Genomic DNA, 23,920 nt, shown 5'->3' on the forward strand with positions numbered 1-23,920 from the left:
TATGACCCAACCTGCTGACCCAGATGTCTCCACTACTTCTTAAGATCAACTGAAATGTTATCAGTGTGCGGTCGTGACATTCGCAATCAACAGACATTGATAATGAACTCGGATCATTAGCTAATATTTACGGAGTGCATTGTGAGCTGAAATGAAGAAAGTGAATAAGATTTGGTTTTACTTTCATTGGATTTTGATTTATGGCAAGTTTAGTGTGCTAGCCAAACCGGCCGTAAAGACGGATATTTGGCAGGATAAAAATGATCAAGAAGAAGAGCAGTTTGTAAATAATGTTAAATTTAGTATTGCCATTAACCACTCGAGATTGCCTAGAGGTATGTAACATACCATAATTATTAATTAGTTCTTCTAAAATTGTTGTAAATATCTTTATTTATTAATATTATTTTTATGAATATTAAATCATTTAAACGACCCCAAAAAAAAGTTATAGTGACAACCTGATATTTGCATTTGTAATTTGGGAAGTCTATATTAAATTTCCAGTTTTCACTAGTATTTCATTAAAATACTAAAGTGCAGGGTGTTATATTTAAGAAAACTCAGAAAATATTCATTCCAAGTTTCGACCAACCCTGTATATCAAAATTAAACATTTCGCTAGGCTAAAATTTTAAACAAAAGTAGACTATATTAAAAATCTTTTAAACATAAGTAATAATTTTTTGATGCCAGATCTCTACAATTCTACAGAGTGTTAGTATTGCTACGAAATTGACAAAACGTAATTATCTTTTAAACTACCTCGTATAATATTGCCTTGTAATAAACCTTGTATTAAAAAAAAACGAGAACATTAAAAAAAGTTCGAAAATGTTAAAATAAATATACAGGGAGTTCCATCAAAAAAAATGTTGGTTTGACCCTGTTGATATGAGCGGGGCCGTTTATTTAAAAAAATATTTTTAATGCAAAGGTGGCCAACTTAATCTGACTCGAAATCTACTGTGTGCCTTTTTAATTCTTTGAGATCTCCCGAATAGGAATTTTTTAACTATACTGGCGTGCAATGAAATTTTAAATCTAGAATTTTAACGTTAAAAGTGAGCTGAATATCTCAGAGTCACTCACTATATCTCAGAAAATCAATCACTGATTCTGAAAGACTATTTTATCAGCTTTCGAGATCTGACCTAAACATGTGTATTGGGGTACTAACACTAAGATCAACAGATAGAGCACATTTCCATTTGTTGTCTATACAATTCAAAAGAGGATTACTGGAGGAATGTCTGTTACTAGAGGCAGTCAACAGTCGAGAGAAAGGACGTCTGTTGCTAGCGAAAGTCAACAGTCAAGAGAGCCCGTCTATTGCTAGTGGCAGTCAACAGTCGAAAGAGTACGTCTGTTGATAGTAGCAGTCAATAGTAGAGGGAGCATCTTTTTTGTTTGCTATTTTACAACTGTCTGTATTTCTAAAGGAGTGGGGTTGAAGTAACAGTAGGAAAGGTTGGTGTTGGGTACTGATTTTAAAATTGAGGTAGAGACTGATAGGAATTATTACAACGAAAAAATGACATGGTTTTTCGAACGTGAAAAATTGAACATACGGGATGGCTAATAAGTGACTAATTGACATTGATTTATTTTTCTCTTTCTCCATTTCAAATAAAGTTTACGTGTCCAATACATTTTACATTTTCACTAGTATTTTTAGTAACCCTAATAATGAAAATAATCCAAATACATTTATTCCAGTTTTAAACTTTTTTCCGGTTCCAGTGGAAGAGGAGTGTAATGCAAATGATGGTCGGCGAAAAGGTAAAGCTATTTTAAAATATTTAATATTTTCTTATAAGTAATTAGTTAAACGAAAAACACCAACAAATAATAACTGATGATATCTGGGATAAAACTGTTTAGGAACAAGAACATTTTACAATAAATATTAAACACAAAAATAAGTGTCACTTAATCATTTTACACCCCTTTTTTAATAACAGCTTATTTTTAGGAGTATGTATGAACACCTACGAATGTAGAATGAAAGGGGGAAAGTCATATGGATTTTGTGCTTACGGATTTGGAGTTTGCTGTGTATGTAAGTTGTAAGTTTAACAAAAGTATTTTTCCAGTAAGTATATTTTCAATTAATTAGTCTTTTTATGACAATAAATAGTAATTTTTACATGAAAACCATAGCGCAGAAGTAACTGGTAATAAAAAGCCTCAATTTTTCACAATATAAAGATAAGAGCTACATAAAAGGTAACAAATAGGAAAAATAACATCGATTTGACAGTTTTCTTCTAATATCGAAGGTAATATGTTGAAGTATAGCTCAAAATTTTGATCTATTTTCGAAACCCTCGAAAGAAAAACATGTGCAATTTCAAAAACTTTGTTGTCCAAAGCTTCTTTTTTAATATTAAATTTTTGACACACATCTCAATCAAGAAATTGTTGAAAGAAAGAAATAAGTGGTTATTTTCTTATAAATTTTTAATATTGTATCATATTTTGTCTGGTTCTTGAATGATTTATTAACTGTTCTACATTATATAAACTTTTGTGATCAATGTTTCTACGTTTTTTTCTATGCAAAATTTGCTTTTTAATTTTGTGATCGCCTTCATAAATTATATGGTCAATTCCATATAAGTTTATTGTTACTTATTTTCTTTCAAAAAACAGTACAAAACAGGGCAAAAACAGTACTTACTTTTCTTATAATCTGAGTACTTATCCTTACATATAATTAAGAAAATATTGTTAAAAATTAATAATTGTTACTGCCAGACTCATTTTGTTGGTGGTAACTTTTACCAGATGCTCTAATGCTTAAAAAAAATGTGAGGCTAGACACTCACACATCAATTTTGGTCGATAAAAGTTCGATCGAAATTTTGTCGATGATTCTTTGCACGCACACTACACAACATTTCTTCTACAAACTTTGTTCATCTACAAAGGTTTGTTAAGTAAACAAAATCACAATAAACAACACAGAACTACGAAGCAAGGTACCTTCAGCAGTGTCCAAAACACGCAAATGGTCCTCTGGTCGGTGTGGACAAAGATCGATGTGTGTGGGCGCTTTTATTTGGTACCCTTCGCCTGGGACGGACGGCAACGATCACGGCAGCCATCCATACAGTGGCAGTGACAGTCATCGAACTCCATAGGGCCAGAGAACTACCAGATAGAGCATCGATGCCTTGTCCTTTGTCCATCGATGCGTATGCACGCTCACATTGTTTCTTCGCACCACCAAAGGCATTTCTTTGATCAAACTTTTATCGATTGTCCAAATTTGATGTGTGTACATATGCCTACAGTAATTTTACTTATATTCTCGCTCTTGATATTTATATATGATACTCAGTGAACTAATGCAATAATTTTTGTAAGCAGCCAGACCAATCGGAAGGGTCAAACATTCCCCAAGCTTTGTATGTGTTTGTCGTTTTCTATTTATTCATTTATTCTAAATATATTTTTCCTCACTTCTCCTCAATATCACCGAACTACGTTCGGTGTTCGGTGCTTTAAGATCATGCTTTCTAACCACTTTTACATGGACGCTGAACCACATTGTGAGAATACGTATTTAACAATTAAATATTGTTTAAAGAACGCCATTTTTGTTATTATATTACTTTGTTATTATATTTTAGTTACAGCTACCTGCGATCAAGAAATTTCCAACAATATTACTTACTTTGTAAATCCAGATTTTCCAGATTTGACTAGAGATATGAGCAGCTGCTCTTTGAGGGTTAAGAAAATTGATGAAGAAATTGCACAATTACGTTTAGATTTCGTACATTTTAACTTGGTAAGTCTTCTATTTTAGTACGTGTAAAAGCTGTTTCTAATTTCCAATTTGGAAGTATAGATTTTTGACAATCATAGTTTTCTTATGTTTTATACATTTTGTATTCTGTTTTTTTAACCGTGCTGAACTTTTAGGGACAACCCAATAGGAAGAATGGTATCTGCGAAGAAGATATTTTTGTTATGACTACCGGCAGTTATTCAAGGGACATCACTTTATGTGGATTTAACAGCGGGCAACATAGTAAGTATCACACAAATCGTAGTTTTTGGTTGAGGGTAAAAAAGAAAAATGGACAAAACTATTAAATGATCTCGACATGAAGCAAAACAGGAGGCGGTTATGGAAGCGGAGTAAAAACCTTAGTATTGACTACTGCTCCTCCACACCATGACCTGTCAAAAGTATCGTCCGATCAATATAAGACTAAATGCAAGAAAATAAAAGAACACATAACACGAGTACTTGACGAAGAGAAAAACTTTTCAGACCTTTTACAAATCAATAGCTATTAGAGATAATGAACAAAAGTACTGAGAGCTGCTACTTTTTTAAACTGGAGAAAAGCCCACTTAGTGGCTCCAATGAAACCGAGAAAATCACCAATAGACCTTAAAAAACTTCCACCCTTTCTGGCCGTTATGTTATCTCTATAAGCTGTTCGAAAAATTGGTTTTGGAGAAACTTGGCCAAGATGTGAATGGACAGATTATTCCGCAATAAACTGGCTTTAAATCTGGAAAGTCTTGTTAATGCCAGATTCCAAACGTCACATAGTTTATCGAGAATTTTTGAGAATGATCACTGGAGCTGTTCATGGACCTCTCTGTAACTTATAACACAGTCAACCATCGCAAACTACTTACCAAGGTATACCATCTTATCAAAGACTTCCACTTAACGCAAATTGACATGGGTATTTCACAGAAAAAAAATTCTACGTGTCACTGCAAGATAAGAAGAGTTGTTGGAGGAATCAATAGAAAGGTTTGCCTTAAAGCAGTACACCACTGACCAGCCAAATATTCCAACTATTAAAAGATACATAATATATTTATGTGGAGGATACGGCTATATGCAGTCAAGCAATAATAACAGGGAGGCTGGGAGACAATTGAATATAGAGTGGAGCAAATTTAGACTGAGTCACTGTAAATACCCAAAAGATCTGGGTGTTAAGTTCAACATTATTATAAACAAGTAAAAATTATTCAAGAAAAGTGTTCGTCTATTTTGAACATAAACAGCAATAAAAATAGAAAATTTCCTTCATATTTTAATGAAATATTCGCAGCTTATTTGTGTAGGTATTACGCATTGCCATATATTTGGAAAATTGTAGAGACTATCTACATACAATTATACATTACACTTTACCGTGTAAGGAGGAAACTAAAAAAGGAAATAACTAAGTAGGAAGAAAAAACAAAATGTCAAAGAAAAAGCGAAGCTTTGAAAATGAGTTCATTTAAGAACTTTAATTTTAATTATATAAAGGAACAAAATAAAAATAAAAAAGTTATAGATGTTAAATATTACAAAACAAAGAAAAACCACATCATGATGAAGATGCTCGACCGAAGAGCGATACAATATTTAAAGAACGATACTGAAGATGCTATATATTACTTTTATAAAAGTCGTACATAGCAGAATGGACAAAAAATGTGAAGAACAAGATTTCACTACATTTTGGGTACATCAGAGGCTCTTGTCGCTTTAGTTCTGATTCGGAGATGCAGAGATGCCAACAATGTTTTGTGGACTACAAGAAGACGTTTGATAGAGTTTAATGACCAGTTGGCAGCGAAAATCTCGGTAGATAGAGGAATAAGGTAAGGGTGCATGCTGTCTCCGTTGTTGTTTAACATATATTCTAAACATATTTTTGCACAAGCGCTGTAAGAAATAAAATAAATTAGTGATCTGTTCCTGATAGATCGAAGCGACTTAAAATTTATAAAAGCAGTTATAGAAAATATGGGCTTTAGAAAAAATAAGAAAGGAAATAATATATATAGAGGGACTGAGTAGGGAAATTCGATGCTCAAATAGGGTTCTAGTTCATTCGAGATCAATGATTAGGATATAATAATTGTTCAGTAACTACGTATCTTAAATGTATTATATATTATTTATTTTTAGTTTATTTCGATGTTGATAACACTAACGACTTCATCGAAATTAAAATGAATATGAGCAGAAAAGCTGTAACGCGACTATGGGAAGTGAGAGTTACTCAAATGCCATTTTCTCAAAGAGCTCCAGCAGGTTGTCTACAATATTATGAAGGTAACACTTTAACTTTATTTTTCTTATTACCAGCAAGTTAAATCATAGTTTTCTTAAAATGCTGAAAAGATAGTCCAATGTGAGTCCATAATACCAGTATTTGGGAAATGAGTCGATAGTCACAATCTTAAGTAGTTTTTATTATTTTTTATTGACGGTAAATTTTGGGTTATCGGTTTTAAGGCTTACAATATTTGTCTCATTATCAGGTCCCAGAATGTCAGTATTTTCTATACTAAAAACTACAAGATATCCATATCTTTTGGGTCCACCGCCCGTCATTGTTCTGGCCACATGGTCCGCCCAGTTCCACTTCAGCCACGCTGAAGTCGTTTTTAAACATAACCTCCCTAAAATGACAACAGAACAAGGCAAAAGGCAAATTTTATTAAATTGTGTTTGTGTTTTTATGTATGAGCCGCCAAAAATTAAAAAAAAAAATTTTTATATCCAGACATAACCTAGTATTTACTTTCAAACACTATAGCTTTTGTCTTTTTGGAGATATTTTGATCTGGAAAGGAATATATGCTATTATAGATGGTTTATATGCGCGGCATGCTCCCTTGACTATACCGGACGAGTTCAATCGGTTGATGAAACATTGTTATGCTTTGCGCAGTTCGGGTAGCGGGTAGATACTCTTTAACGTTCCCGACAAAAGATTGATCTACTTCAGGGATGTGACTCTGGTAGGCACTTCATTGCCCTGGAGCTGAGAAATTAACTCCGAGATGGAGAAAGCCACAGGATGACTACCACATTAAAGATCCGCATGGATATCCTTATTGAAAATCATCATGGACCCACTAGTCGATAATTTTCTTAATGATCATGAAGGGGAGCACAATCCGATTTAGATGACAGAGCCTCTCAGAGAGAATAACTCTATAGTCTTGAAAGTACATTATCATCTAAAATTTATCCAGAAGTAGACATATTCTCCGATTACAATCCGGTAGTTTTGTCGATGAGAGTGAAACTAAATAGAATGTAAAGCACCCAAGCTCCAAGAAAATCATAGATACAAGGCAGCTCAAACAAGACAACATAGATGCGGAAACGAAATTTAAAATAAATGAGAACTTAAGGAAAGTCAAAGAAGATAATGCAGAAACTTTAACTATTAACCAAAAAATGGGAAACAACTCAATATGTCCTTGTCAGTTGAAAAAAAAACTCCTCTTAAACTACTTGGTGAAAAACAAAAAAACAAAACCTTGGATGATAGTTGATATTCTTGAATTTATGGAATAACAAAAAAACATAAAGTAAGAAACCTGAATAAATACAAAAAAATTAAAAAAAAAAAACATTATAAATAAATCGAGAGGTAAAAGAGAGGCTCTCCGACAAATGGAAGGAAATAGAAGATCTTAATAAAAAGTCTGATAGCTTTAATTTTTACAAAAAATATCAAAGAAAGACAGAAAGAAAACCACAAAAAGGAATATCCTGGCTTAAGAACTTAAAGGAGTGGTTTGAATGCAGTGCTGCAGAACTATTTAGAGCGGAAATCTACAGGGTCTCTATAACCATGATGATTTCGTACCTTCGATAGAAGATAGAACTTGAAAAGAAGAAGCGCAGACTGGAAATTTAAGAGAAAAACTGGAAAAAAAATTACACAAAAACGATATGATCCACTTAAAATACCATGAGGAAACGGTATTATTAAGAAACAAAATATGAGATGGTGTATGTAGGCTGATAAGAGGGGAATATACGAGGTCGTATAAACATAATATGTAATAAAATTATAGATCTGGTTGTAAAGATCTATTTCGTCGTAAGGGCTACATGACCAAACTATATGATATTTATTACCTCATCCATCCTGTTTCTATTTTGCTCTTTCTATCCTCGTTTTTTTGTATTATTCGCTTAACTAGGTTGATAGTAACATCGTATTCTTCATTGTTCTGTATCGCTTTTTGTGTCGAAATATTGGATGTTATCGCTCCTAGCCTTAATATTAATTGATTCAAAAGAGCCATGACCGGTAAGAAGTTGTGTAAAATAATAATATAACCTTTTGGACCTACATTTAGACCATGTTTTACCACATCAGGGATTAACAATTTGGTCCATTAAGTGTCTATATTCGAAAGTAAGTATTTACGCTAACTAGTTACTAGGCTCTGGCATTTAAGGCAAGCGCAGTTCTCTTGACAGCTATATCTAGTATATTTGTTTGGAAAACCCTGCTTTGCGAGCTGATTAATAATTCATAGAGACCACTTTACAGCACAAACTTAACAATTTTCTAGAAAATTAAAAAAAAAGAAAACTTTTTTGAAAAAGAAAAGCGAGCCTTTCTAAGTGTAATCTTATCTTTAATCCTTTAGGTCCCACTGGAATAATACAAACTATGAATTTTGCTGATAACGGTCGCCATCTTGCTAATCAAGACTACAACATTTGTATTCGACAAGAGGATGCCATGTGCAGTATTGTTTATGAACCATGCCATGAAAACGGGTTTAGAATCAGCCCAAATCCCGGCGATGACTATATGGAAGTAGGTTCTGGGGACTACATTGATGATATTGATGATGAAGTTGGTATCGTTGAAGGAAGACAAATGGATAGCTGTGGTGATAAAATAACAATACCTTGTGAATCTGATGACTTGTTACTCGTAGGTATATCATTATCAAATTTTTGTGTAGATGATTAACAATATTTATGTAGTTATTTTACACCTTTTTGCTATTTAATTTTGCAACAAGTTACATATATTCTTTTATTGTATGTCTTAGAAATATCCCATAAACGCTTTTATTTTTTTTTGTTTTCGCAACTTAAGATTTTTAGATATATCTAATATTGTTTTCTTCCTGAATATATTGGACAGCAAGAGCGAGATTTGGTTGTCTCACGTATCGGGTTTTTGATCCTAGGTGTTCTCTTAGATCTCCAAAAAATGTGGTCAAAGCTTGTTGTTAGACAATAAGCTTAGTTCTATTTACTTTCCTCATATTCTGTGTCAAATTCAATGTGATTTAAAATATTATTTAAAAGTTATATGACCTTTTCATCGAATTCACGTTAGTGAATTTTTATTACGTTTGTCTGCAAAATTTTGGACAAGAATTGATTTTATTGACGGACAATCTTTACGGAAATAATTTCTGTGATTCTTCTTTGATTTGGTTCACGATTCTTTGAGCAACCATATATTATTAAAAATGTTTGGTATTATAGAATGTATTTCAAAAGAAATAACTGATACTTTTAGATTCAGTACTTATTGAAGGAGAATTGCTTATTCTAACAGATGATACTTACAAAAGGATATTCGAATTAGAAATAGATAAAATTTGTTTACAGGTACAGGATGAAGTTTGAATGCATTCCTTTTTGGTAGGGGTTTCTTTCCTTCTTTGAGTTTCTTTTCGGCTTTCTTTATAAATATGTTTTCAATTTCTCTGAAATCCGTGAGTTAAACAGCTGTAGTTTTCCCTGGATGTTGGCTCGGTAGCGGGTAGACGTTTAAACACGAACAGGATCTTCTGGAGACTAATTCACTGAATGCGCCACTTAAGGGTTGTCACTCCCGAAGGTACTTTTTAAATATGCTCTTTTAAAGATACAACTAACAGAGTAACAGCACTTTTATTAATTAAATTACAACTCTGTTAAACATAAATTTACAACATTTATCTCAAATTAATCTATGATGACTTGTCTGCGAAATTGCTAATCGACTGGATTATTGGACTTCAATACTGCTGATGTGTGGGATTATTGTACCGTAATTCGTATCTGCCAACTCTATACCCTTACTTGTAAGATTTTCAAAATTTAAAGAGTCAATTCTGATTTTTTTTCACCGATTTAAACATCTCTGTATATTCTATTCATGATAATATTGATAATATATTAAGAAATATACTAGATTTTTTAATTCTTCCATATGACTAATTGCTATATACACTTCAGCAAGGAGAAGACGATGTGATTCAAGGCATATGTGACGTCATCCATTGCGGTTCTTCGTTATGTCCAGATGGAGAAGACCCTTGTAGAATCGAAAGCACGGTGACGCCGTTTGTGGTCGGAGTTCACTTTGGACAAACATTCCGAGAAGCGTCTCCAGAAGACAATCTGGGAATGTGTTTGACATATGAACAGCAGGAGTGTAATGTGTAGATCTACTTCGTATTTTTGTACAATTGTATAGTAAACTTATATAGTAAATAGTAAATATATATACTTAATACTTAAATAGTAAAAAATTGACGTGTCTAATTTCTTTTATAATCATTTTTTTGAGATGGCGACACAGTAATTAATGGTTTTTAAACTGTAAGGAAAATTTACATTCGTTAAGAGAATAACAGATATAAAGGACAAGAAATAAGTAGATAATATCTTTTATTTTGCTGATTTTATACTTTATTTAATGTTCTAAACTAAAGTGTATAAATGTAACTCTGAAGCAAACCAGTAAATATTAAAAGATTCTTATTAAATAAAATTAGCTTTTTACAAATTTTACTTCATAATGTATCGAAAAAAGTATAAAACTAGGAAAAAACTGTTTTTCACTTGTACTGAACCGCAGTTTGCTTACATTTTTATTTGTCGCTACACTACTTCTTTCTTTAAGCAATTTGGTGACGGAATCTCTCATCGTGTTAGACTAAAACTGCACATAAATTTATCAAAGGCGACTTCTAAGTCGCCTTTGATTAGGTTCTAAGAGTTCTGTTACTCATGGGCTCGATTGTGTCACCTCACCTTCTTCATCTTCTTCATGCGCCATCTCCTATAAGAAGGTTGGCAACCATCATGGAAATTCGCACTTTCGATACCGTTGCTCTAAAGAGGTCAGCAGAAGTGCAGTTAAACCAAGCTCTCAAATTGTTTAACCAGGAGATGCGTCTTCTTCCGCGACTCCTTCTACCCTGTATTCTTCCTTGTATTATTAATTGCAGCAAGTTATAACGCTCTCCCCTCATGACATGTCCCAGATATTGCAGTTTTCTGACTTTAATTGTATTTAAAACCCCTTTATCTTTTTCCATTCTTCTTATTACCTCGATATTCGCGACTCTATCCACCCAACTTATTCTTAACTCGAAGGCTTCTAATCTGTCCGAAACATCTTTCTTTAATGTCCAAGCCTCTAACCCATAAAATAATACGGAGAACACTTAGCATCTCAGAAGTCTTATCTTTAAAGAAATTGAAATGTCCCTGCTGCAGAGTACTTTTTCAGTTTGTTGAAAGAATTTCTTGCCTGTCCTATTCTTGCCTTAATCTCTTCTGTGTACTCATTATTTTCGTTAATTATTATACCCAGATATTTATATTTTTCAACCTCACCTGCTGTATGCTATAAAGGAGGCCTCATGATTTTTTTTCTTTTTTTAATTGTTATTTTCTTATTATTGCAGTTGAAAACATTGTGAGGAAATACCTACACTCCATAAGAGTTTATTTACCTAAGAATATATTATTCCATCTTGTCTGCAAGTAACCCCAAATTTGTCTTGCGCAAGTGCGCCGATACCGTTTATTTGCTAATTAAACACTCTAAATATCTAGCAGTACTATTCAGCCTTCTTAATAAATTACAATTGGTAACAGTGTTCTTGGTTGTATGGATTGACTCCTTATGTCAAAAAATAAAAAAAAAACAGATTTAAGAAATAAAAAAAGATATTGGAAATGGGGTTTGTCTTGGTGGGCATTCGAAAGAATTAAAAATATTCCTTTATGACTTCACAATTTTTATTTAACTTAGGTATATAATCTTAAATTTCATATTTAACCAGCTAATGGCTTTTTACAAAACTGGATAACTGGTCATCAAAGCCAAACCGCACAAATGAGCATTTCTTTGCAGCCTGAAGTAACCTTCTTCACCCCAGTCTGCACCCCATGAGTTCTTTATAATCCAGTAGGGTGTGTTGTTTTCTTCACCGTATCCTACGACAAGGATTCCGTGGTCCAAGTAGTCGACATTGTTTACGCACTGTTTGTTATCAAAGATACCACGTGAGTAGAACTGGATGGGTTCGGCGTAGATGGCTGCAGAAATTGGACCAACAGTACCTAAAAAAGAGAAATAGTTAAACAAGGGTTAGTTAAAACAACATTTAAATATAATTAACGTGTAAGGTGGAGTTGTGCTTCTCCTACAACATAAGCAGAAAACCATATTGGGTGGTAATATCGACGCTGATTAATTACTCTGTTTTGAAGCAAAGTGTAGTTCTATGCTGAAGAAATGGAAGACTGTGATTTAAGATTTTTATTTTATTTTAGCACTGTTAATTTTACAAATAATTGAGTGTCGATAAGTAAGGCAAACTTGACGTATAGTTGTGTGTTGTTGAGGGCAGGTAAATGAGTTTTTATAGTGATTTTTAGGCGAAGGAAGAATTTACAACCTTTTTATGGCTTTTTAATTTTATATCTTTAAAAGGAATAAAAGATTTTACGAATGACCATTAAAAAACCCTTTTAATGAGAAGTCGAAAAATAGATTATTTTTTGCTTGTCTTCTAGAAACATAAATGGGGCTCTGACCTGGTTGTAATGGAGTCGCGGGATGCCTCAGGTATTATGTGAATAATATTTTTTAGAATATATGTATATAAAAGAGTCTAATGTATAGAGCAATAAATTTTTAAAAGAAATTTAGCGAAGTTAAATGCTAAGACATACTAAGATATATTTCAAAAACTTCAAAAAGGGAGACCTACAGAGGACAATATTATTTGGTCAACAAGAAAAAAGTTTTTTCTTGTTAATTTTGTAGAATGTTTATTTGTAGAATCAACTTACCAACAGCTTGTCTCAAAGCTTCTTCATTAGCTGCAGGTTCTTTGTAACCTTGGATCTTTAGTTCAGCTTTGCCAGCACTGCGTCTGCAGCTTCTTTGTTCGGCTTCATAGGGATAGCTAGACTCAGATTCGATTCCGTTGTCCTGGATGTATTCGAAAGCGCTGGTCATAAGACCACCGTAGTCGCAGTCGCCATTTCCGTAGTCTGAGGAACAATCCAAAAGTTCTTGCTCACTGAGACCTACTGATTTACCGTTGATGATTTGATTTTGTCCTTCAAGAGAACCAGTCTAAAATATATAGGGTATAAATTAAACAGATACTCTCTCAACTAAACAAATAACTTAAAGGTATATTAAAATATCCATTAAAAATATATTTAAATAGTATTAAAAGTACAAAAATTCGATTAGGATTCCAGTGACAATTAGGATTACAGTTAGTAAAATTAAGAACAAGCATTTTGGAACTCTTGAAATCCTCTCTTAAAAAAAGTTAAATATATTTTTGACCAATCCTTAAAATAAATGACTGAATATAGTTAAAAAAATGTTTAACGAAAACAATTAAAAGTCCATAAACTTGATAGATAAAAATTAAAGAAATATTACGGTTTTAAAAGCAAAAACTTACAGCACTAAAAGCCCAGCAGGATCCACAGTTTCCTTGATCTTTAACTGCCAATACGGCACCTTTTTGTCTCCAATCAATAGAGTCTGGAACATCAGCATTTACATCTTGAAGATGAGGGGTTTTCTTGATCTTAGGGATGTTCTTAGCTTGCATACCGAGCTTAGCTTTGAATTCTTCGGGGGTCATGTCAGCGAACTGGTTGATACCCATTGTGTAACCTACAAGTCCTTGTTCGTATTTAGCGTTATGTTCGTTGATGAGTTTCAAATTTGACTGGAAAACTGAGAAGCGGACTCTTTCCTCGATTGGGTTTTTGTAAACTTTGCCATGTTCGACCTGGAAAACGTTATATAAACGTTATGTATTGTAAAATACATCTTTTTTATCTAAATAAATAAAATTGTTATATATTTGACTTACTTTGAAGCTTTCCCAATGCTCACTATTTGACAAAGCACTGGCGCTCAAAATGACGGCAGCGAAGGCGATAAATAGTTTCATTTTGATTTTTCTAAAACAAAAAATATATTTGTTATAAAGTACTAATATAAACCGATAAAAAATTTACTAGTTTAATTAAATTTAATTAGTAGAGAAAATTTTTTGTTTAGAAATCATCGATAAAACTTTTGTAAACCGTATAGGATCTGTTGTATGAATACCGACTATCATCCTGTTGGGTTACATGCCCCTAATTGCTCTCTTGTACTTTGGCGAGTGAAAAGCATAGCGGAACTGAAAGGAAGTTGGGCAGACCAAGTATTGAGAATACATGACTCACGATGGACAAGCAAAATTACAAATTGGAGGCCAAGAACAGACAAACGTATCACTAAAAATTGGCAACAAATAGCACAAAATCTTAAAGAATGGAGGAGTTTAAGGGAGGCCTATGTCTAGCAGTGGACGTGATAAATAAAGGCTAAATAATGATGATGACTTTGAAGAAATATGATTGAAATTGACTACCGATATACAAGGTTAATTTACAATACATACAAAAACGCAACTATGTTGGTGAAACTACTTAAAAATACTCATCATATTCCAATCGGCAGAGGAATCCGACAGGGTGATACCTTATCGCCTAAACTGTTTACCGCAGTACTAGAATATACTTGTAAAAAACTTAACTGCGAAAAGAAACGCCCGAACATTGACAGTAGAAGATGAACAAATTTAAAATTCGCAGACGACATAGTTTTGTTCTCGGACAACCTGAAGGAGATATGTCCAATGCTACATAAACTTCAGTTAGTATGTGCCAGTGTGGGTCTTAAAATAAACATCTCCAAAACAAAATTTATGACAAACCTAGTACCTAGCGAAAATATCAATATTGGAGACAAAGAAGTAGAGCTGGTGGAAAAATACATATACCTTGGACACGAAATAAAGATCACAACCAAACATGAAAACTACGAAGAAGAATAAACCTGGCATAGGCAGCCAATGGAAAACTCAAAGACATCTTTAAAAGTGATATACCAATTTCTTTAAAACGTAAAATATTTGACCAGTTTGTGTTGCCTGAAACTTTGTCATTGACAGCTACAACTTTAAAAAAGCTGCAAATAGCTCAGAGGAAAATGGAAAGGTCAATGCTGAGTATATCGCTATGTGAGCGAGTTAGAAATGAAGACTTAAGACAAAGCACAGGAGTTACATATGTAATTTCTCGAATTGCAACACTAAAATGAAACTTGGCAGGACACTGGATGAAAGGTGGACGAAAAGATTGCTCGAGTGGAGGCCGAGGTTAGGCAAAATAAGTAGAGGGAGACCCTCTGCTCATTGGAATGACAATCTCATAAAAATATCAAGAAATTGGATGAAAAGTACTCAAGATAGAGCACAATAGACAAAAATGAGGGAGGTCTATGTGTAGCAGTATGCAATAGGCTGGGTGATGATGACGATGAATCAAATGTACGTAATTTAAAGCATTAGAGAGATTACGTAATTTATTCATGGAAATAAAATTGAATGTTTTTGGTCAAAAACAATCTGCTTTGTCATGGTGACCGCCTATTCCTAGGATAGAATATGACTAATTATAAAATGGATACAATGATCTGCTATTTTTTTTATGAGTGGTTTGTTGTTTTTCAATTTCGCAATTTTTTAAGAGAATGCCTTAAGTTGTAGGTATTTGATAAGTATTGTCTTTATGGATCTCTTTGACAGACAAGGGTCCAACAATTAGAGCTGTTGACAATCTTCTATTTGTAAGATTAGTTATTAATCGCTACATTTGTGCCAAAACAGGTTGCGTTCTTTTAAATATTTACTAGCGAGAAAAAATTAATTCAAGTGTGTAATTTTCACATTCGGGTCTTGTTAACGACATTAACTAATAAGGTTTGTACTGCACGTAATACAGGTACATTTACTGTGAGAGGAATTAATTTAAACGTAGATTAATCAATTTCTGGCTTTCTTTTTGGAAAAAAATTTATAAAAATTGTGGGAATGTCAACATAAGGAAAAGAAGAAAATTTTTTAGAGCGAACCATGTGAGCGCTGTCTTATAATATATATGAATACTTATAAGATCTGAAGAACATTTTGTGTCAGAGTTACAGCTAACAAAATTCTGTTTATGTAACAATAAAACACTGAAAACTTTGTTTTTAAACTTCCACAAAATTTATTTTAAATTCTTATCACTACAGCTGTTTCAGCTGATTGCCTTTCTCAAGTGATCTGTTTTTGGTATGGGTTTACACTTTATAGTCTCTAATGAAATAGGTTGAGGAGGGGAGAACTGTTTGTCTCAAGCTGGTCATTTAGAATTATATCTGTGTTTTTTAGTTTGTTGATTTCCATAGATTCTAACAAAGATAGCTTAAGGCCTTTATTTTGAATGTGGAGAATTTTAAATTCGTCATTAAAAGAATGATTATGATCTAGAAGGTGAAGTGCGTATGTAGAATCTGTTTTTCTATTATTGAAAGCCCTTTTATGTTCTGCTAATCGTTTATTAAAATTTCTACCTGTTTGACCAATGTAAGTTTTTGGGCAGTCGCCACATTTAAGTTTGTACAAAGCCCAAAGCGACTGCCCAAAAACTTACATTGGTCAAACAGGTAGAAATTTTATTAAACGAATAGCAGAACATAAAAGGGCTTTCAATAATAGAAAAACAGATTCCACATACGCACTTCACCTTCTAGATCATAATCATTCTTTTAATGACGAATTTAAAATTCTCCACATTCAAAATAAAGGCCTTAAGCTATCTTTGTTAGCATCTATGGAAATCAACAAATTAAAAAACACAGATATAATTCTGAATGACCAGCTTGAGACAAACAGTTCTCCCCTCCTCAACCTATTTCATTAGAGACTATAAAGTGTAAACCCATACCAAAAACAGATCACTTGAGAAAGGCAATCAGCCGAAACAGCTGTAGTGATAAGAATTTAAAATAAATTTTGTGGAAGTTTGAAAACAAAGTTTTCAGTGTTTTATTGTTACATAAAATGAATTTCCATCAAGTAACGGTCGAATCCATCAATTAAATTCTGTTTAATTTCAAGCGCGGAATTTTTTATTTTTTTTTATTTGGAGTAATTCTAATTTTTGACGTATTCTGAGATATATACATGTGACGAATATAATATTTAAGAAGTCTTAATATGTATGCAACTGAATGTTTTCAACGTCCTTATCCAGAACTAAACAACGTAGAAAACCCAATTGTTGAATTGGACAAAAATTTCAACTAACTTGTCAAATTTTTTTATAAAGTAGGGTCGCTTATAGACTCATTTCGTGAAAGAGTTGCACTCCAAAGCTTCTGTAACAATAATTTTGCTTCTGAGAGACATCGTAAGATTAGACCGAGGTAATTAAAACATTTTTTTGTGAATGGTGGCTGAAAATTCATACACGGAGTGATATACAAAAATAATATATCGATTTTAATTTAAAAATGTTCAAGATGTAAAAACCGTTCCATTTTAGTTGACGCGTATTATAGAAACACAATTTTAAAGTAGACATCATGGAAAACTCAAGAAATATACTACAACAATTTCAAAGATAAAGTGAAGTAAATATTATAATCTGAATATCTGAGTTTATTACAATAAAAATAATAGAAACTTTTTATCATGACTCAATAGAGAAATTGTTTTTCTACAAAAAAAGTAATATCCTTATCTAATAATATCATTTAAAAATATAAATGCAAATATAGCATATACCAATACTTGTCTAAATAAAAAAAATAGTGAATTATTGTACCGAGTAAGGCTTACCTAAAAGAACAACAAAATGATACTTTGAGAAACTACAGAAAATAGAACCATTTATACCTCAGCGAAAATTGGACTTTAAAAACCTTTAAGTGGCATAGACAGGCACTTAAGATTTCTTAAATTTTTTTATAATTCTTTTAAATTTTATAATCTAGGTAAATTTTTATTATTTAAATTTACACGTGAAATACTGTACATAGTTAACGAGATAAGATCATATATTGTTTTGAGCGTTAATTGGTCATAGATCTTCCAGATTAGCTGTCATAAGTGTTTTAATCTCATGTCACGTCTGCTTCCTGTATTTTATTTTTAGAGGTATGTAGATATGTGGCTTTTACAATAGTCTATTCTTTAGTTTTAATATGTTAGTGTGTTTCTTGGATATTTAGCTATTTTTGTTTTTAATATCATTTTTTTCAAAGCAGACCAATAAGTTATTTTTTTTGTGTTTTTAGCTATTGTGGTTTAGATTTAACCTGCAGTTGTTTATTACTACATAACTTCTCCTTTTTTGTCATTCCCAAACACAAAATAAAATCGCACACTCAATTTTCATTGATTTTACCCTCGCTGTTTAACATTTTTTCTTTCACTGAGTTGACTCTTGTGTTTTAAATCTGAGTTAAATCTATTAGAAGCTAAAAATTCTTCTGGAGTATTCTGTTATATTTTTGGAGTGTTTTTTGTTTTTTTTTTGTAAAGCTGTTTTATCACGAATCACAGTGTTTCGATCAGTACACGCTGGCTGGACAAAATTAGTTATTGCATTCTTTTGCTTCCAATGGCTGTATTAAATATTGTTATTAACATTATTTTTTTCAATTTTTATAAAAAAAATATTTTTATAGAGAAAATTTATTGTACACAATTACATTTTATTTGCAAGAATACAATTTATATTTACACTAACTTACAGTGACATGTTTGTACAATGTTTAGGTTCTCATATTTACAATTTCCATTTAATCACTAGATTCTTCTGCAGAATAATTATCGACTGTATAATCTTGTATGCAAATATCATGAGTAAAAATTGTGAAATTTGTATTTACAGAAAATGGAATTATTAAATCTTTAATTCTGGAGTTTAGAAGAAAAATCATTCTTTTTCTTATGCTCTGCAAAATTATCGTGCATTGGCTATCAAATTGGCTATACTAATTTTGTTGAAGGCAGCTCGGAAAAGAGCCGTATGCCTGTTTGAATCATGTTCCCATGATTTACTCAAGATCTGTTTGACTGTAAATATTTGATCCAGTGTCGATCTTCCCCATTGGAAGCTCGTCTGATACTTTACAATAATATTTTCTGCTAGTGGTGGGAGCTGCTGGTTTATAATAGACATAAGGACTTTATAAGCTGTACACAGTAAAGAAATGTCATAGTAGTTTTTGCACTGGAGTTTGTCTTCTTTTTTATAAATCAGACATACCATACTTTTCTTTCAGTCGTCGGGTATTTTCTCTTTTTGCCATATGTCTTTGATGAGACCGTGGATGTGACTTGCTAGGTGATCTCTAACTATCTTATACAATTCTGCTGGTGTTCATCAACTTCGGGGTCAGGACCTTAATAGCTTCTAGAACTTCTTCTATGGTTGGAGCAGTGGATGCTGCAGGGTGGGTGTCCTCTATGGAGTGCAGTTCTAGCGTCCTTAACTCATTTGCGACTTATTCTCCGAACTTCTCTTTACATTCCTGAAAAGGAACAAACTATACAATATATTGACTAAATTGGAAATACTACACAAGCTAATTAGATTCATTAAAGCCACAATGGATGAAACTAAGGCATGTATACGAATACAAAACCACCGGTCAGACTTTTTCAAAATTTCGCAGGGACTAAATCAGGGAGATAGGCTGGCCCCAACTTTGTTTAACCTGGCACTGAAGTATGCGGTTAGGCAAATGCAAACTGGACAAGGAAACTTACTGACCAACCTAACGGTTTAACTGGCCGCTTATGCCGATGATTTTTAAAAATGTTTAAAGTGTGTGACTCATTAAAGCTATTGTTCAGTGATCCAAGCAGGATGTTGCACTTGAATTTTTGGGTATTGCCACAAAGGTTGATTGCAGCCATTTTCTGGGTATTGTGGAAGTCTGATACATTGGTTTAAAGAGTTCAGTTATTTCAACAAGAACATCTTCATCAATGAGTATTAATAATTCGATGGGCACATCGTCTGGTCCGCTAGCTTTTCCACCTTTTGTGTTTTTGATGATGGCATAGATGACTTATTTTTGTAATATTGGTGGTCCGTTATCCTATTGGTGGTTTCTAATGATAGTTCTTCTCTTTCATCAATAAATAACTGTTGACTGTAATTGGTCCAGTGACAAAATCTCTCCTTCATATCAGTATAAAGAAGATATAAGATAAAGAAAATATCATTTTTAATAATATTCGTTCTTGTGCTTTTTCTAGAACCTGTCATTTCTTTGATTTTTTTGTGTAAATTAAAGCTATCATACTTTTTATTCAGATCTTCTATTTCCTGGCATTTGTCAGAAAGCCACCTCTCTTTTGTCATGATTTTCTTAAATTTCATTTTTATTGACAAAACCAGCGGATTGTGATCGGAGAATATGTCCGCTCCTGGATAAGTTTTGGATGACATTATAGAATATCTATATCTTCTGTTGCCAATAATATAATCTATTTGATTACCGACTATTTTGTTGTTATTGTCAGCAGGTGTTATATGTTAATTATAGAGTTGTACTGGCTCCTTATTTGGATTAACTTCTTTTTGCTCTGTATTTCCAAGTATCGTGTACCTGACTAACCTTGATTTATTTCTAGGCCAAAATATCTAGCCTAATTTTATATTCTTCTCCTCCTCTTCTACAATTTTTTCAGCTAATTGCTTAAGATACGCAAAATAACTATAAATTTATTTAAAAACTTTTATTTTATTATCAAACTAGTAGTTTACAAAATTGGGTAACTTGTATCTAGCGTCAAACCGCACAATTGCGCGTTTCTCTCTATTCTGAAGTAACCTTGTTCGCCCCACCATTGGCCCCATGAGTTTTTGACAATCCAATAGGGCTTATTGTTTTCTTCACCGTAACCTACGACAAGAACTCCATGGTCCAAGTAACTTTCATCGTTATAGCATGCTTTGTTGTCAAAAATACCGCCAAAATAGAACTGGATTGGTTCAGCGTACATAGCTGCAGAAATTGGACCAACAGTACCTGAAAACAAAACATAAAATATAAACAAAAAGTAATAAAAGGTTTAGTTTTAAAGCACACGATGAACATTTTTTTATGAATGGTTCATTAAGTAAAAAAAGCAATGATCAAAGAGTGGTATAAATTCTTAAAATGCTATACAAATAACATAACGATTAGGCACGTTACGTTTTTAATAGAAATATTTGTATTTTAATGAGAAATCTGTGTTAATCCATTGCAGTTATATATTTGAAGTTACAGTTACAGAAAGGAAGTATACTACATAAAGAGAAGAGTTATAGTAATCAAAGAAATAAGAGTATTGCAAATTCTTAGTAATTTTCGATCTTTTTAGTTTTTTTGTCCAGTGGTCTCCTTTTTGCTGTATATATAGACCTTCTCCATTTGTAAAATAACAGCTCAATTTTACATTAAAAAATACAAAATTATATCAAACTTTATAGATAAAAAGTACTAAACTCTAAATTCCACTGGAATTAATATTTAGAATTATTAAGTATAAATGTTTCCAAAAAGCAAAGATAATTTTCGTGGATATCCAAATCAATTTTTATAAGTTTGGTGAAGCGTCTTCGCAGCAACATTACAGGCCGAATAAATTATTTTGACAGTCTAAATTCTGGCGAATGCACATCCCTTAGTCTAGTTCCATATATTAAGTCATATTTCATTTGTGTGTGCTGCAACAAAACTTTAGATATGTTTAACTGGTTGCATAATTAATAGGAACAAATAAATATTCTTAAATAAAATAAATAATCAAATAAATAAAGGTACTAAATAGGTACTATGCAGATAAAAAGTATATTACCTCAACATTTAAGTAGTAAACTCAACTTACCAACAGCTTGTCTTAGAGCTTCGTCATTATTTTCTATTTCTTTGTAGCCTTGAATTTGAATTACACTTTGGCCAGCTCTGCGTTGGCAAAGTCCTTGTATGCCTTTGTATGGATAGCTAGACTCGGATTCGATACCGTTATCTTTGATGTATTCGAAAGCACTGGTCATAAGGCCACCTTCTTCGCAGTCGCCATTTCCGTAGTCGGTGGAACAATCCAAAAGTTCCTGCTCACTGAGAGATACTGATTTACCGTTGATGATGTGGTTTTGTCCTTCAAGAGAACCAGTCTAAAACAATTAGAATATAATTTGTTTGGGTATTGTATTATCCGTATAATTATAGCAATCCTTAAAATACTTTAAAGAAAGGAAGAAACATTTGAGAAAGAATAAATTAACAAAATAAAAACAGTAAAAACAATACAATAAATATAGTACAAATTAAATATTGTACAGAGAAAGAAAGATACTAAATTTTGTAATTATATCCTCTTAAACGGCTAGAGATAATTTGAAACATCGTTTCGTGAAATAATGAAGTTCAGCGAGGGCTGGTCAGAGACGACTATCACTGTCAAGTCGACTAAAAGAAAAATGGATGAGTAAAAAATGTAAAGAAACTGAAACATTGAAGCAAATATATAACTTGTTTAATCTCCATTAAAAATTAAAATAATCTATAAACCTAGAAGATCACCAGAAAACCTAGACACTCTAGGAAGCCTGAAAGACTTACGTAGAGAAAATCTATTGTTCAATAAAAATATTGTAACGAACGAGCTTATTTCGACGCATCCCATGTATTGGTTGCATCTCGAGATGATGATCTGTGTCCCAGAATGTTTATGGTCTATCGACCGGTGGAAATATCCGAGGCGCTAATGCAAGCAAAATAGAGGTGGACTATTTCAGATTATTCTAGTACATAATAACTTGTATATATAAGCAGCGCCGATATTAGTTGGTTTAGTTGATAAGATATTATTGTGCTGTAAACTTATAAATAAATATATTTATATAAATTAGAACCGCTCGTTTTATTTAAACACGCTACAATATATACCTGCTTAGTAAATTATTAAAAAGTGTTAAAGAAAAAGCTACGTTTTAACACCAAAACTTACAGCACTAAAAGCCCAGCAAGATCCGCAGTTTCCTTGGTCCTTAACTTCCAATACAGCACTTTTTTGTCTCCAATCAATGGAATCTGGAACTTCAGCGTTTACATTTTGAACGTGACGAGTTTTGTTGATTTTGGGCCTGTTCTTTGCTTGCATACCAAGCTTGGCCTTGAACTCTTCTGGAGTCATGTCAGCGAACTGGTTGACGCCCATTGTGTAACCAACAAGTCCTTGCTCGTATTTAGCATTGTGTTCGTTGATGAGTTTCAGATTTGACTGGAAAACTGAGAAGCGGACTCTTTCCTCGATCGGGTTTTTGTAAACTTTGCCATGTTTCACCTTAAATTAATAAACATTATCGGTATGTGTGAGATCGTTTCCTTATATATAGTATATAACTTACTTTAAAGCTTTCCCAATGCTCATTTAGTGATAAAGCACTGACGCTCAAAATGATGGCTGCGAAGGTGAGAAATAGTTTCATTTTGATTTTTCTGAAAAAAAAATTAATTAACTACTAGAAGAAGCAAAAAGAAACATATTAAAAACTCAGTAAGTTAATAGTATTAATAAAAACAATTCGGTAAGATGGGGAAAATGTCTTGAACTAAAATGGCACAACAATGATTAACTGTATGATCAGTATTCGTTAAGAATATATAATGATTTAATTAGACATAAAGAGATACATAAATATACATATATACAATACCAGTTCTCAATCAAAAATAAATAATGGACTATGTAATTGTTGGTCAAAAGTCAATGATTATGGTCGAAGGAACGAGAGTATATAGAGGAGCCACTTGTGGAACAGACCACCATTTAGTGAAATCAAAAATATCTTTTTTTTTTCTTTCGGCACCATGTCTGTATTCAAAAGTTGGTCATCATGATGTTTACAATTTCCTAAACCCATTCTTCATCCTCTGCTGCGGGAAATATTTCTTCTGCT

The 23,920-nt window shown here is 32.6% G+C and overlaps 3 protein-coding genes across 4 annotated transcripts; 1 reads left to right on the top strand and 2 right to left on the bottom strand.

Annotated features, from left to right (window-relative positions):
- On the top strand, positions 1-11,677 carry LOC140434027 (uncharacterized). Of its 2 annotated transcripts, none has more exons than XM_072522008.1 (8): positions 1-335; positions 1,720-1,782; positions 1,976-2,062; positions 3,639-3,799; positions 3,934-4,042; positions 5,945-6,091; positions 8,440-8,736; positions 10,037-10,214. In XM_072522008.1, exons 1-8 carry the CDS (start codon positions 152-154, stop codon positions 10,069-10,071), a joined length of 1,083 nt encoding a protein of 360 aa, XP_072378109.1. In that variant the 5' UTR covers positions 1-151; the 3' UTR covers positions 10,072-10,214. The 2 variants fall into 2 exon arrangements, with proteins under 2 accessions (XP_072378109.1, XP_072378108.1); XM_072522007.1 differs by having other exon boundaries at positions 3-335; positions 8,440-8,732; positions 10,037-11,677.
- A 138-nt stretch (positions 11,678-11,815) lies between these two features.
- On the bottom strand, positions 11,816-17,857 carry LOC140434028 (cathepsin L-like proteinase). Its single transcript, XM_072522009.1, has 5 exons — positions 17,791-17,857; positions 13,945-14,035; positions 13,525-13,860; positions 12,893-13,181; positions 11,816-12,157 (listed from the first exon to the last, which is right to left on the bottom strand). Exons 2-5 carry the CDS (start codon positions 14,023-14,025, stop codon positions 11,889-11,891), a joined length of 975 nt encoding a protein of 324 aa, XP_072378110.1. The 5' UTR covers positions 14,026-14,035; positions 17,791-17,857; the 3' UTR covers positions 11,816-11,888.
- A 2,834-nt stretch (positions 17,858-20,691) lies between these two features.
- LOC140434029 (cathepsin L-like proteinase) lies at positions 20,692-23,497 on the bottom strand. The gene is made up of 4 exons (XM_072522010.1): positions 23,369-23,497; positions 22,969-23,304; positions 21,844-22,132; positions 20,692-20,999 (listed from the first exon to the last, which is right to left on the bottom strand). The coding sequence occupies exons 1-4, from the start codon at positions 23,447-23,449 to the stop codon at positions 20,731-20,733; spliced, it is 975 nt and encodes a 324-aa protein (XP_072378111.1). The 5' UTR covers positions 23,450-23,497; the 3' UTR covers positions 20,692-20,730.
- Positions 23,498-23,920: the final 423 nt, after the last annotated feature.

The sequence above is a fragment of the Diabrotica undecimpunctata genome, chromosome 2 (assembly GCF_040954645.1).
Source record: "Diabrotica undecimpunctata isolate CICGRU chromosome 2, icDiaUnde3, whole genome shotgun sequence".
In the NCBI taxonomy this organism is placed as follows: Eukaryota; Metazoa; Arthropoda; class Insecta; order Coleoptera; family Chrysomelidae; genus Diabrotica; species Diabrotica undecimpunctata.

What these genes read in the sequence shown, in the direction of transcription:
- LOC140434027 (XM_072522007.1), top strand. Translation starts at nt 152, where the DNA reads ATGAAGAAAGTGAATAAGATTTGGTTTTACTTTCATTGGATTTTGATT. An exon ending in AAATGATGGTCGGCGAAAAG is followed by an intron (nt 1,783 to 1,975) that starts GTAAAGCTATTT and finishes GCTTATTTTTAG; the next exon opens with GAGTATGTATGAACACCTAC. An exon ending in ATTTCGTACATTTTAACTTG is followed by an intron (nt 3,800 to 3,933) that starts GTAAGTCTTCTA and finishes CTGAACTTTTAG; the next exon opens with GGACAACCCAATAGGAAGAA.
- LOC140434028 (XM_072522009.1), bottom strand. Translation starts at nt 14,025, where the DNA reads ATGAAACTATTTATCGCCTTCGCTGCCGTCATTTTGAGCGCCAGTGCT. An exon ending in AGCATTGGGAAAGCTTCAAA is followed by an intron (nt 13,861 to 13,944) that starts GTAAGTCAAATA and finishes AACGTTTTCCAG; the next exon opens with GTCGAACATGGCAAAGTTTA. An exon ending in AGCTTTGAGACAAGCTGTTG is followed by an intron (nt 12,158 to 12,892) that starts GTAAGTTGATTC and finishes TCTCTTTTTTAG; the next exon opens with GTACTGTTGGTCCAATTTCT.
- LOC140434029 (XM_072522010.1), bottom strand. Translation starts at nt 23,449, where the DNA reads ATGAAACTATTTCTCACCTTCGCAGCCATCATTTTGAGCGTCAGTGCT. An exon ending in AGCATTGGGAAAGCTTTAAA is followed by an intron (nt 23,305 to 23,368) that starts GTAAGTTATATA and finishes TATTAATTTAAG; the next exon opens with GTGAAACATGGCAAAGTTTA. An exon ending in CTTGCTGGGCTTTTAGTGCT is followed by an intron (nt 22,133 to 22,968) that starts GTAAGTTTTGGT and finishes TAATTGTTTTAG; the next exon opens with ACTGGTTCTCTTGAAGGACA.